General features: G+C 38.7%; 1 protein-coding gene across 1 annotated transcript in view; it reads right to left on the bottom strand.

The window, feature by feature from the left end:
* ENOSF1 (enolase superfamily member 1) overlaps window positions 1–11,060 on the bottom strand; it is a 36,507-nt gene extending 25,447 nt beyond the window's left edge. The window contains exons 1-5 of the mRNA XM_018568758.1: window positions 10,928–11,060; window positions 8,054–8,162; window positions 6,125–6,240; window positions 1,293–1,379; window positions 342–368 (exon numbers count right to left, since the gene is read on the bottom strand). Of these exons, the coding sequence (XP_018424260.1) occupies window positions 342–368; window positions 1,293–1,379; window positions 6,125–6,240; window positions 8,054–8,162; window positions 10,928–11,011 (423 nt within the window). The 5' untranslated portion in view covers window positions 11,012–11,060. The remainder of the gene's footprint in view (window positions 1–341; window positions 369–1,292; window positions 1,380–6,124; window positions 6,241–8,053; window positions 8,163–10,927) is intronic.
* Between the last annotated feature and the right edge of the window lie 3,505 nt (window positions 11,061–14,565).

Here is a 14,565-nt window from a genome sequence, read left to right as displayed (position 1 = left end):
CTAAGGGAAAAGGGGGGGGGGGGGGACTCTGATATGGAAGAGGGGCTTCAGATGTTAAAGGATGGCTACTGATGCAAAGGGTGGCTCTGATGTGAAGGGAGGAATATCGATCTGAATGGGGCATTTCGAAGGTAGAAAAACATATTTTTGTGTGTTTTTGTGTGGGGTTTCCCCTTAAAATCTATGACACTCTAGAATGGGGTGCCTTGAGATTTTACATACTTTTAAAGGGTGCCATGACTAACAAAAAAAGTTGAGAAGTGCTGGCCTAGATCATACAGAAATACAAAAACTGTGTATTTAGCCATTTGCTTAGATTTCAGCTTTACATAACACCTTACCATGTCAACCAGTAACTTCCAGAGGGGCTAAAATAAAAAAAATAAACAAAATATATATTATATAGGAAGTAACATATAAAAAGTCAAAATAGTTATTTATTGCCCCTTTTTCCATTTATTTATTATATTTAGTGATTGTTTAAGTATGTATAGGAAATCATGTACTTACATATAAATGATATACAATATACTTTTACAATCTACAGGTATGTAAATACCACTTTACTACAAATTACATATCATGTTAAAATAAACCTATTTTGCATGTACATGTAAAATGTTTGCATAGACATGACCTGATCATGCTACTGAGACTGCCCCATACCACACAAACCCAGCTGACCAATTATGGTAGACAAAGTAATTGGCTGTAGTGGACATTTTTAGCTGATAAACATGAATGCTTGGGTAATCATTTAACAGATCATTTGGCTGTCAGATTTGACTCCTTTATGGAAGTAGAACAACTTAGGTAGAAACAAGCTTAGAAAGGAATTCAGTATATCTAGCATCTGCAGACCTATGAAGATTCTGGGTGTGGACTGTGGCTAGGTAGAGGTAGTAGCTCCTACTATTATAATAATTGTAATTATAAAGGCCTTGGGTCAGGTTTGCATTTTGAAGTGGTGTTTCATACCTTTATATTACAATTTACATCAAATCTTTATGTTACATATCTAGCCATGACGCTATGATAAAAGTTTATTGGTGTCACTTATCTGCACACAATTGCACATCTTCATACACTGTATTGCTGCAGTTGTGTACAATTAGTATTGGTTACATATATGTAGCTTGCACCATGAACATTGTCAACTAGCAACTGGTTACTGAGGATTTACAGTCATATCACACTACCACATGATTACAAAATCTGTAGTTTAAGCATAAATAAACTTCCAAGAACATCTGGAAAAGTACAGTGTTATGCAAACTATCTACATACAGTACCTTTCTTTCCTTTTTCGCCCATAGGTCCCATACTGCATTAAGTACGGCAGAAGTTGCCAATTGCACTACACCCTTCTCAGGACCAATCTGACAAACAAAAAAAAACTAAAAATTAGGTTACCTCCAAAGAAGATGAATTTTTGCAGCAGCATAAATGACCTGCGAGGCCTTTCATTTTAGAGGATTTACAGTAACTTCATTCATCACAGTACCTATACAATGAATTGTCTGTGTTGCCCAAATGGTAAAACAGAGTTGCCCATTCTATCAAAAACTGAAAGAACAAAATGGTTGCTAAAGAGAACAAAATTACTTCTTTTGCATTACATTACATCCAAATAAACCTCATCTAGAGCTCTGAAGTGCTACATGATTCTTTGGTAATGCAGCTTTTCAATGCTCATGTTGACCCAGGAGATCATTTTATCACATTTAACCAACTTTTAAAAATTAGGTTCCATTGGCTTCCTCAAAAAGAACTTATGTTGATAGGTAGACTAAGATGAGATGTGGACCAGGAACCGTAAAATTATAGATCAAGCACCTTATCAAGACCCTTCAAATTATTATCCATATAAAATGAATCTGCCTTGTCACTCTGGGTAAACCAAACTGCCGCAAACCAGATGCAGCCCTGTGGGTGTGGATGAAATAGAGGACACTGAGGACAGCAGTGAGAGTTGGGCTTGTTAGTCAGGGAACTGTAGGCTATGCTATGTAGACCAAATTATCACTGAATGGTTCATAATATGCTAATAAATCTTAACAAGCATGGACAAGCACCTCTGAGAGTTGCAACCTGTTGGCTGTTAAAAGTGGACCTAGCAGCAGATATATTTTTCATAATACATGCATGCCTCCTTCTATCTTTTTTTATTTCTACCTTTTACAGGACACAAGGTACTCTCCATGACAGTGCCATCATCTGCTTTTTAAAAGACCGCACCATCGTTGTTCAGGCACTATCCAGGGTCAGCATCTACTTCCTAGACTGAGATGCTGGCTCAGAGATGAGACAGTTAATAAACCTGGGGTGCTTGTGCAGTTCTTGACAGTGTTAAAAAAGTTCTGACACAGACCAGCCACCTGCTCTGGCATGTCACCATGTGACTAGTTACAATGATGCTGTGAAATCTTAGCTGAGAGGAGACTAAGTTTCCTCCTGCCTATAGCAGACTGATGACTTCTTAGCCTAGGCAAAGTTACTTGACTGGAACTCATGGACTGATTTTTTATGATAACTGGTTCCGAGTGGAAGCAACTGGGTAGATAGGCAGTCTGAAAGAATCTCCTTTGTAGATTTCTTAAGCCTTTGTATTAGGGATGCACTGAGACTGATACTATTATCGGTATCAGTGTCGATACAGAGTATTTGGGAGAGTGCTTGCACTCGCCCAAAAGCTCAGATACCGGAAATTCTGGTCAGAGGGAGATGTCCCTCTGACCGGCAGTGCTGAGGGAGCATGGAGCCGGCTTCCTTTCCAATCAGGAAGCCGTGTGGTGGGTTATGACATGCCTCCTGGCTTCCTGATGGAGTAGGAAGCCGGCTTCACTTGTTGCTAGGAAGCTATGCGGCACAAGACCCATCCCATCTTCCTGATTAGTCAAGAAGCCAGGCTGCCTAGCCACAAGTGAAGCCAGCTTCCTGGCCAATCAGGAGGCAGGTCATGACGTGCCGTCCGGCTTCCTGATTGCCTAGGAAGCTGGCTAACTTGTTGCTAGGCAGCCTGGCTTCCTGAACAATCAGGAAGCTGGACGGCACCTCATAATTTGCCACCTGGCTTACTATTGGTCATCGGCGAGTACCGAAATAAAAAAATATTGGTACTTGTACTTGATACCGAAAAAACGGTATCAGTGCATCCCTACTTTGAATGGCTCATACACATAAAACAGCCAGTCTAAAAAAAAGACCTTTGCAGACTGTCTATTCACCGACTCCTGAGGAAGAGAGATAAGGTTTCCTAAGGACGGCTCACTCTTGACGGCAGGTGGGCGTCTTGACAAGCAGGAAAGTTTGAGCATTTTAAACGGCTGGCAGCAACTGTTACATACAAGAGTTCAAATGGCTATAGAGCAACCCAATCGCTTGTATAGTGCAGGGGAGCCCCCCTCTGCCACCATTGCCGGCTATCCCAGGCTCTGCTGTCCTGCAAGGTGGATCTCTGTACCTCGATCGAAAGGAGATCAACACACTTCCAGCGGCTGATCTCCGCTCCAATCACTGAAAGCGGAAGTGATCTGTATTACTTCCAGTTTCAAGCTGTCATCTCTCAGACTGTTGAAGCAGAAAAAAAGTTGGTGGAACAGATCTCTACTTCATCAACTTCTTAGGGGTTCCTAGGTGACATTAGGGGTCTAACAGACCCCCAATGTCTCCATAAAGAGGACCTGTCACTGTATCTGTGCTATCACATAAAGGGGCATGTTCAATTTATTGCTATCGCATGGCGGGCTAAGTTTAAAAAAAATCAAAAAAATTTAAGTCACATGAAAAAAATTAATAAAACACAAAAATATTTTTTTTAATTCTTCAGCTGCCGCCTAGTTCTAGTTTGCAGAGCACTCCACACCTGTTGTCTAGAAATAAAATAATGTATTTAGCATAATGAACTATATTAGTATGCACTGGACCAAAATCAGATTTCATCCTAATAAAACAGAGGAAATGTTTTATTTACAAAATCCTATACCAGCTTCGTGTCAGTCATACTGCTAAACAAATTACATTATAAAAAAAAATTGTGAAAAGCCAAAAATGGTGACGTCTTTGCTTAGATGACTCAGCCTATTAAATTACCTAGAACAAAAGTTCAATGCAGTGAAATATGGGTGGCTAAGTCTCCCAAGCGCCTCATAACTATGATTTATGATATTCTATGCGGTAAAGGCTTCTGCTTGGAACAGTTATAGATGTAATTGTATTCGGCACTTTGTTACTGCTTATTCTTTGATAGAATTCTTAACTTCCCACCACATTCACTTAAAGGGGCACAGCTAAAGCATTTATCTGCATTTTAAAAATGTTACATTCATGTTTTCATAGATTCAGAATTACTGGTTGGAACCCCGCAGTGTAGAAAGAGGTGTTACAGCATTCACAAGTGAGAATGAATGCATATTCATGTGAACAAATAACTGCAAGCCATATAATTACTGAAGACTTTGCATGCTATTATAAGCCCTCCAATCAGCATTACTGATGCTGGGTTATGCATTGTTTACTTTTCATGTAATCATTTTATTGATGTACAATGGCATCACTGCATTACTTATGGTCACTTGAAGTGATGGGTGATGGGTATAATAGCAAATTTGGAAATAAATTTGTCTGCTTTTTGCCTAACTTGTGGAGGAAGATCCCACCTTGATGAAGTTTCTGGCCATATCCTGTTACTATGCACTACCTTACCTACAGAAGCCCCATGCTTACTGAATCACTGATACTTGTTTTTAGTGATATCACTGACGTTTTCCAAAGGGTATCTGATGTCTTTACACAAGAACCTAAGAAAATGGATCAGGTGCTGAAGCCATGCAGATTGGGGTCCTGAAAGGGTCTCCTGTTTTTTGTGAAGATAAGAAAATTATCAATCATTTTTGTTACTATATTTACCAATATATTATATTTTCTACATGGTATTTTTAGTCTTGGGTGGTTCAAGAGTAGTTTTAGATAGAATAGGGAAGACTCTGAACCTCTTTTTTATCGCTTTCTCTACTTGGTAGATTTAGGTTCACTTATTCTCCAGGTCACTATTGCCACTGCGACAGAAAGGGATGAGAAATCCAAAATTTGTGCGTGGTCATCAGAAGAAGAGGTGAAGGTAAATCTGCCAGTAGGACACCTGTCCCAGTGACAACAAAGAGGGGAATTACTCTCACTTTTTAATGATTTTCTCCTACTTCCTGTTGCATCTCCAGGACAGGAAGTGAATAGATCTCTGCCCAACAGGACACAGACAGTGAAAAAGAACCTGAAAGAACCCAGACAACCTTTCTTACTCTATCCAAAATGAAAAAGAAAGTTTGGGCTTTAGATTTACTTAAACTTGCACAGCGATTCTCTTCTTACTCTACCTCTCCCTTCCCTACTCTATATAAAAAAACTTTTGGCTTTAGATTTACTTGATAGTATCACACAGACCATGCCCTGAAGAGGTGGAGACAAGGATGGTGGATCCTATGGACAAATTCTACTCCATCTGTTATCCCTGGACTGAACACTTTTTACCACCTGGGTTCGACACTGATGTCCTATTCCCATAGTTATTTGCAAGACCGCAGTAGCACACGGTTTTTCTCCCCTAGTTCTCTTTCGTTTGTCCTTGCTTTCCTGCTTTCTTTCAAATTCTTTTCCCCCTTCTTTTATAGTCTTTTTCCCCTTTTCCTCTTCCAAGTCAGCGGCTATTATATTGAAAGTTTGTAAACACTTTATGGTTGCTGTTTTGGTAATACCTACCTATAACATGTTGACCTATGGTTGAATTCTCTTTTAATGTCATTGATCATGATCAGTATCTGACAATCCTAACAGTGACTGATACATTGTTTTGAACTTCAATTTACTGTTTCTGTTACTTTTCACCAATAAAAATATTGAAGAAGAAAAATGTCAAATTGTTCATTTTGAGTAGACCTACAAATTCTTAGGCTGGCAGCACAGTTCACATTTATGTATTTAGCTGACTGCCTGAAGTTCAGCTTTCAGAAGCATAGACTTATATTAGCCACTGCTTATTCTTACAATATGTATGATTTTTCAGACAATGTCATTTTCTGAATATTTTAAACTGGGAAGACAGAGTAAAGCTGGAAAAACTTCACCATACCCATCGCAGTTGCCCATCACTGCTTAGCTCCCTGTAGAACCCTCTGAAATTGCTGACAATGTCTTCAAGAGCTCTTCCCACCACATGTCTCGAAAGGGCTTTCACAGCACACACCACTGCAAAACAGTATAGAATTTTTTACTTATTTACTTAATGGTATCTGGATGTTGTTATGAAATAAACTGTTGTTTGTTTGTTTGTTAATACAATGAAACCTCTATACGTTGCAGTTGTATTGCAGCTGTCATGCTTCCTATAGATAGAATCTGTTAAACTGAAAACTGATGTTTATGGAGAACATGAAAGATTTTGTATAATCACTGACTGTGTCAATCCTACAGAATAGTATTAGTAGATAGGGGGGCTGGTAAAAAAAACCCACTGTTATATTAAAATGTAATTGGCTAAATGACGAAATACTGTGTGTGAGATGTATTTATTATATATAAGTTACATATGTTTAGCTGCATTTCGTGGCCACACAATGTATAATGTTATTTATCCTAAAAATATAATAGCTGTGATAGAATTTTTTTGTTGTCAAACAAAAGGCAATTTTCACTAGCCTGTAAGAAAATACTGACAACTGGTGCACAAGTAGCTTCATGGAATATATCTGGAAAGCACATAAGATACCACCTCGTACAGCCCCAAGAAACATGCACCTCAAGCAATCACTCATGCTAAATGAGGGTTTAACATATATGCAAAGTAAAACAAATACAGTATTATGTACACTTAGTCATATACAAGAATAATATAAAAAGATTTGATGTTGCGCTGCAAACATATTAATAATGTATGTGGCTACAAGTGACAATTTATTCATGCTGATCCAGTGGTATTAATATATTAAGGTATGGACCTGGAACAGGTAGGTCAGGAGTTCTGATTTCACACTTCATTTCCTAGTCTGTTTGCTAGTTCTTACTCAGTAACAAATTACTGAAGTTAGGGACAGGCTGGCAATTAATAATCTTGGAAGGAGATTAGCGATGGCAGCCTCCATATTTGTTCAAGTACCAGATTCCTTTCAAGACGCTACAGAACACATCTGAAACACGTCAATGGAACAAACACTAGTGCGTGTGTTCTAGTGTGAACGCGCCCTTACATGAGTCAGAGAATGCTGAGACAATGCAGAAATCAATACCAGAGTTTAATTTAATGCCACAATTGTTATGTAATCAGCCATGGGAAAACTTGTGGATATAAAAGGTTTTTATTTTAAAATTAAACATTTCTGCAGAGGGCAGCCAATCAGCTACGTAGAAGCAGCATGACTTCTCCAAACTGAGTGTCTGAATGCTACACAGCTATTTAGGATTGCAACACGAGGAGTAAACTCCTTATTACACTGTAACACTAAAGTTCATATTTAGCTAAACATTTTTTTTGCTTTCGATTGCATGTTAAAATGTTAGAACCTTTCACCCTTTCACTTGCGCCCCTTTCACACAGATCTCCTGCTGATTGGAGCAGTAGTGAACGGATGTCACTTTTGTCATCTTGCAATTGAGGGGGTAATGATTTTGGCGGTTTTTAAATTCAAGTCAACCTGAATTGCTGCATATGTGCCTATGTGCATATGAGAAGATTTCCCTTAACTCATGTCCCCTTGGCATGCAAAAAGCAATACAAACTGTCTTTTTAGTAGTCTTGAGAAAGATAACCTGGGAAAAAAAGGATGTGTAAGTAGCAATAAAAAACTTTGGCTGAAGTTGTCCTTCAAAGCAGGCACAATAAGTGCCTTTGTGTAGGTGACATTGTTTTCAATCACTTGGTTCCCTCTAATTTACGAAAAGCCACTTTTTAGGCTGAAAAGTGAACACATCCAGACATGCTCGCCATTATACTTCCCTAGTCTGTTATTCTTGAAAGCAAATGGGGAAGTTCAACATTGCCACTGAAAAGAAAATAATAGCTTACCGACTTCTGTTCCTCTGCCCAGAGTAAAGGTTAAGCCACATCCCTTTATACCATCCAAAGCGTCTGTTTCTAGGGTGACATATGCTGCAGAGTAGTCAGGGTCTGTGTGCTGTGTTGATGTTAAAAAGGAAAATGCATATCAATGATTTCTATTATCATTTTCTTTGCTACGTTAAAGGAGAAATCTGGGCAGAATAAAACATACATTTGTTTTGTTATCTCTGTACGCTAATGGAAATGACATTGCTGTTATTTGTTGTAAATACAATAAAAAAATATTGCAAGATAAAGTCAATACTTTCGTGTATAGTATTGTTTCTCAATTTTGATGGCACAAGTGGAAATACACTTTAAATGGGCATCACTTGTTTTTTGTAGCATAGCACTTCTTTAACTCTCTACAATGTCCAACATTGTTGTGTTTGCTGCTGAAACTATTTGCATATAACACAGGCTATTTAATTTTTATATTTTAACAGAAAGAATGTAGCTATGGCTTTAATGGTTCACTTCACAAGAGAACTGATATTTTCCTGGCAGGGACAGTGAATGATTACTTAAGGGACAGTCAATGTTCAGTATCAGGCCTGCACAAAGTTTATTCACTGTAAAGGACAAAGTTAGTTTAAGCAAACATCATTTTAAACTATGTTCTGAAGATATTTACAGACTATAACTTAGTTGTGGAATTTTGGAGGAATCCAAGAAAATACCATAAGCCCATCTTTCTATGATGTTGAGGTTCATGTTAGTTCATATGACGGTAAGGGGACATTTGCTAGCTCAGGCTGGCAATCTGAACATTTTGATGTTTGCCACAAGAACTGAGCTCCAGTAGGCTTTTCATCCTTCTGTATTCAACTTTTAATAAAAACACAAACTAAACTGAGCCCGTCACATTTTTTATCCTTGGACACAGCATTGGTAATGAGCTGAGAGGAGGACCAAAATGTAAGCATCATAGCTGCAACAGGCTTTGATTAAAGGATACAGATGTAGGCTGGGGTGATTAACATACCTTACCTGCTTTTACTACCAGCCCAACCTTGGATATCAAGGCTATTGTACGTTTTTATTCAGGAAAATATAATGTTCAATTGTACCTGTGCTTATGTTTCTTAATGCCTGCCTATGCTGCAATCATCTTCTAGGATGCCATGGAGTCCTGATAATTGGAGCACTCTATTTTACAACTCCAGGTAGGTTGCGGGTGTTGTGGATGGGCTGTTGGTGGTGCACTGCCCAGCTCTGGCTGGCATCCCACACAGCTCACTGACATCACTGGTTGCCATGAGCTGGGCAGGGCACCAGCCAGAGCATCCCAGGTTAATAATAGCTGGGAGGGGAGATGTGTATGGCTCTTACACACCTACCCAGCCGGCTCTTAGCAAACTGGGACGGTCTGGCCAGAAATGCTCTGTCTGCCAACCCCCCATGTGACCCAAAGAGCTGCCAGCTCAGGCAACAGCCTCAGGCTGCCTCATTACAGGGATGGCCCTGGGCCTAAGCTATCTTGAATGTGTGCTGTTATAAAACTATCATTTTACTCATAACTCATTTACCATTAGCATGCTTTTGTTGATGGCGAACACAATACAACACCCTACTGCTAAAGATAAAGTGCCAGTCATTGAATGTTTTATTGCATTTCTAAAATTAACTTAGTAAAACCGGATATAGATGTGTATAATATGGGGGATTTTTCTTTCACCATATCCAAACAAGTGGAACATCTAGGCCTTATGAGTAAAACGATCCGTGATCAAGTGCAGAAAGGTAAGAACACCAATCTCTCTGTAGCCTTCTCATCTACATCATTCATTCACAGATCCTTTGACCGGATCTGTGAATAGATAAACTACAAGTTTCATCAGCCACAATGTCAGAGGGACTTGTCATTTTTTACTGGAATATAAGTGTAGTAACATCAGAACACCTGTAGTCCATTCATCTCATTTTAATTTTTTTTTAAGGAGGATTTTACCTTTAAACTGGATTCCCAGTGTGCTTTACATCTCTTTCCCTGCTGCTTCATGTGATGCAATCTCGACTTCCCAAGACTACATAGATCATAATGCATTGCTTCCAGCAAGCAATGATAATGGTAAATGAGTTGTAGGGAAGTACATGCTATGAGCATCTTCAAGAAGTTTATAAACTTATTAGATTGATATGGTTATTAGGAGTGGGATAGAACATATAGAAATCCAATGTAAAGATACATATTTAGTTTTAGTTTTTGATCATAGACATCCTTTAAGTAGTACATTTTGAAAAATGTAATTTTTCTGAGCAGGCAATGGAACATCCAAAAGTTGGAATTTGCTGATATAATTGCATGTACGGTTACAGGATACAATCTAGAACATGGATGGGCAACTCTGGCTCTCCAGCTTTTGTGGAACTACAAGTCCCATGGGGCATTGCAAGACTCTGACAGCTACAGGCATGACTCTCAGAGGCAATAGGATTGGATAGGGATTATGGGATTTCTAGTTAAAGCACAGCTGGAGAGCCGGAGTTGTCCATTCCTGATCTAGAAGGTACAGATGTACATTTGTGCACACAGGTTGTTCCTAATAATGACAGCACAAGTACTGTCCTGTAATTCCTTAAGTGTACCAGTTAGAGGTATCCAGAAATCTGGAGGTATCAGCAGAATATTCAGTTTTACAAATTTGTTGATGCAGTGTAACTTGTTAGTCATTTACTTACACATATACAGTAATGTTTATCTGTAGTTTAACTGACTGGATACGTTGTTTAGTTGCTACCACAGCAAAACCAAAGTGTCATATACAAAGGAAGATGAAGAAGTGTCAGGGACGTAGCTGGAGTAAATCATTTAAAGTGCAAACGGTTGGTTGATCTTACCATGGCATCAGAGCCGTGGTGGCCCAGAGATGTAGGAAAGCGGACATCAGTCACAGTTAGTCCAGTAATCTTTTCTTTAACCATACTGTTTTGCTGTTAGCTTTCTGATTCTGAAACAGGGAAAAGTAAATGTCAACACAATTGGAATCAAGCAGCCTGCACAGCCTTGACTGTAGCACCCAGACTTCCTGATATGTAGATGAACCATGTGAGATCCCCTCCTTCCCCTCAGCTGACTTCCACACACACTACACTGGTTTAACCCATGCATTCCTCTGATTCAGCTAGCTGTATATTCCCGGGACATAAAAATTTTCAGAATCTATTCAACTGACTTTCACATTACAACCTAGAACCACCAAATCAAACATACAATTTTCACTTTCATAAAAAGAGCAATGGAACACCAGATGTATGAAAAAGTGTATGAAAAAAAAAGAACTTTAATATGTTTAAACAACAACTACAAGAGTTAACTGCTTAGTTAAAAGGGTTAAAACTCACCTGATCCTCCAAGCCCACCGTTGTCTCACAGAGCTCTCCCTCCAGCTGCTCCCCTCCGATGCTGCAGGGATGGTATATCTCTGTGCCCTCAAAGCCAATACACACTGTATTGGGCATGATGCCTTGAGGATCCTTAGACCGCTGCAGTGGACAGGGAGCGAGGCTTAAGGACTGTCTAAGAGCCAGCCGGCTCAGCGGATCGGATGGGTATAAGTGTGTTGTGGGGCTGCAAGCCGCTTCAGTGTATTACAAAAGTGATACAAAGTATCTCTGAGGAGAATATAGTGTCTCCTCAGAATACTTAGTATCAAAAGCTCATGTATTTATAAAAAAAGTCCCCTTTTTAAAAAAGTCAAGATATAAAAAAAATATGTTTAATAAAAAAAATATAAAATATAGTGCCGAGATGGCTATTAAAGATAGGAGACAAACAAACCACATTCTAAAATTGATCCACATTAAATTGTATCTCACTCCTTGTATTTTGTGATCTATAACTCGCAAAATACACAATATAAAGTGCATTGCGCTATGAAGTGAATGTATGACCAAAACACTCAGTAAATGGTCTAGTGCCTCTCTGTGTGAAAAAATGAATAAATCAATCATATAAATCAATACAAATCACAATACAAAATAGATAACGGCATCAATGTCCATTTGACGGGAATAACAGCATAGTAGTCTTCCTTCTGTGACAAATAGTTCTCCACCACCACTTAGATAAGTGCAATCATGTCCATCTTTAAATAAGTGACAACGAATAGTGATATTCCTCTTTCTGTAATGAATCCTCCAACACTCAATGGTCTACTCAAATGAGTGCCCCTTGTGATTGTGCTTATTCCTCTGTGCTCTCCCGAAAACACTCACCAGATTCCCGTGACACTATGTTTCCAGAGAGTCATATAGCATGTCACAGGAATCTGGTGAGTGTTTTGGGGTGAGCACAGAGGGATAAGCACGATCACATGCGGCACTCATTTGAGTAGACCATTGAGGATTCATTACAGAAAGAGGAATATAATTCTTCGTTGTCACTTATTTAAAGTGCTGCGCAAACTGTTGGCGCTATATAAATCCTGTATAATAATAATAATAATAATAAAGATGGACACAATTACCCTTATCTAAGTGGTGGTGGAGAACTATTTGTCACAGAGGGGAGACTACTATGCTGTTATTCATGTCAAATGGACGTTGATGCCGTTATCTATTTTGTATTGTAATTTGTATTGATTTATTTATTTTTTCACACAGTGAGGCACTAGACCATTTACTAAGCTATTTGGTCATACAATTACTTCATAGCGCAGTGCACTTTATATTGTTCATTGAAAGTGTTGTTATACACCTAGCACAGCAGCTTATATACATTATATTAGATTTTTACCACAGCGCAAAATCTCTGTATTCACATAACTCAAAATAAACTGAAATTCTAGACATATGATATACCATATAAATCAGGACAATTAAAATAATTTATTATGAATTACGTTCTGTTAGCTACCCTAATTATGTATACATTATTATTGCAAAAACGGTGTATTTATATTTCAATATATATTTATTTGTCATTTTTATTTTGCATTTTTTTGAATTAAAAAAAAATAAGAATTTCTATATGCATATGGCACATCAAATTAAAGCCAATTTTGTTCTTAAAAAAAAAAAAAGGTATATAATGTGTGTAGGTGCAATGAATGAGGAAGATGAAAATTATGGTTAAACAAACATTTTCTGAAGCTGTGTCCCTAAGGGATTAAGCAGTGAATCCTCTTCACTAACATAACACTGCAGCCCTCCCTTCTCTGCTCCTACATGGGCTGCGCTGTTAAAAACCATAATGTAATGGAGGAGACGGGCTCAATTAATAAAAATGGTATGCATGTCATACAATAGAAAGCTGCTTTTCTGCTGTTAGCCATTTTCCCTTGAAACTAATATGCGTACCGTAGGTATTTTGTTAGAGGAGGAATAGGAATGTGTGAAACTTTTTTTTCCTCTTTTTTTGTTTTTTACATAGACAAAAATAAAATGTCTCTTTTGAACAGTACCAGATTGACATACTGGGCATTTAGCAAGAGCGCTGAAAAAGTCTGAGCCCCCTGCTTTGTTAACGCCAATTCCTATTCCCTCATCGCCTTCAGGCAGGTGCATGAAAAGAATGAAGATAAAGGAGAAAGAAGAGAAGAAAACAGAAGCAGAAATCTCATTCTCTTGTGGTTACATTTACTGGTGTCAGCAGGTCCTCATTCATTTCTAATTCTGTAAGCCCACCTGAGGACATTAAAGTGGAAAGTTGACTGGAATGTTAACAGAAAACCATGTCAGCAGCCTTGCTGGGATGAATACATGAAAAGTAATGAAAGGACTGGGGAAAATCCTGCTATACATGTATTGATTGTAGAGGTGTATTATGCACAACGGCTCGAGTGACTTGTATTTTTCTCATGTCTAAGTGTATATATCAACTAAAAGTAAATGGGGCTTTCAAGGTGACAAATGGGTAATGCAAAGGGATATAACTAAGCATAATATCACGTAAGTCATCTATATAGTAAAACTCATTTTTAATAAGATTAATTCATGATTAACAAATATATAAAAGACAACATGTCACACTCATCTTAAAATCAAGGCAGTAGTGAATGTTTGAATTGATATATATGATTGAATTCAGGGGTGTGGTGTCTCTGTTTCTGTGATGATCCCAAACACTTGTTTTACTCATGTCTAAAGCTGGCCATACACCTTACAAACCATCGCACGACTTTTGTTGTGCGATGGTTGTAAGGTCATTAAAAGTTCGTACGATCTGCCCATCTTGGACAGGCAGATCGTACTTGTGATCATCGCAAGCCCTCCCCGCTGAGGGGAGGGCAACCGATGATTGCAGTGCTGAGCGGGCAGTGTGCGCTTTTCGGACGATTTCAGACAATTTTCGGCAGGTTTTCAAACGTGCTCGGAAGACGAATGTCGTGCGACCTTACAGTAGAAGCGGTCGCGCGCTGCCCATACACCTGCCGATTATCGTACGATTGCGGGATCACCCGCGATTACCGTACGATAATCGGCAGGTGTATGGGCAACTTTAGAGGCTTGAATTTTAGGATGGAAGTTCCTTTCAG

Source organism: Nanorana parkeri, unplaced genomic scaffold (genome assembly GCF_000935625.1).
Source record: "Nanorana parkeri isolate BGI_ZX_2015 unplaced genomic scaffold, ASM93562v1 scaffold1240, whole genome shotgun sequence".
Lineage (NCBI taxonomy): Eukaryota > Metazoa > Chordata > Amphibia > Anura > Dicroglossidae > Nanorana > Nanorana parkeri.
The sequence above is the reverse complement of the archived record's forward strand: the minus strand, read 5'-3'. Positions and strand labels throughout refer to the sequence as shown.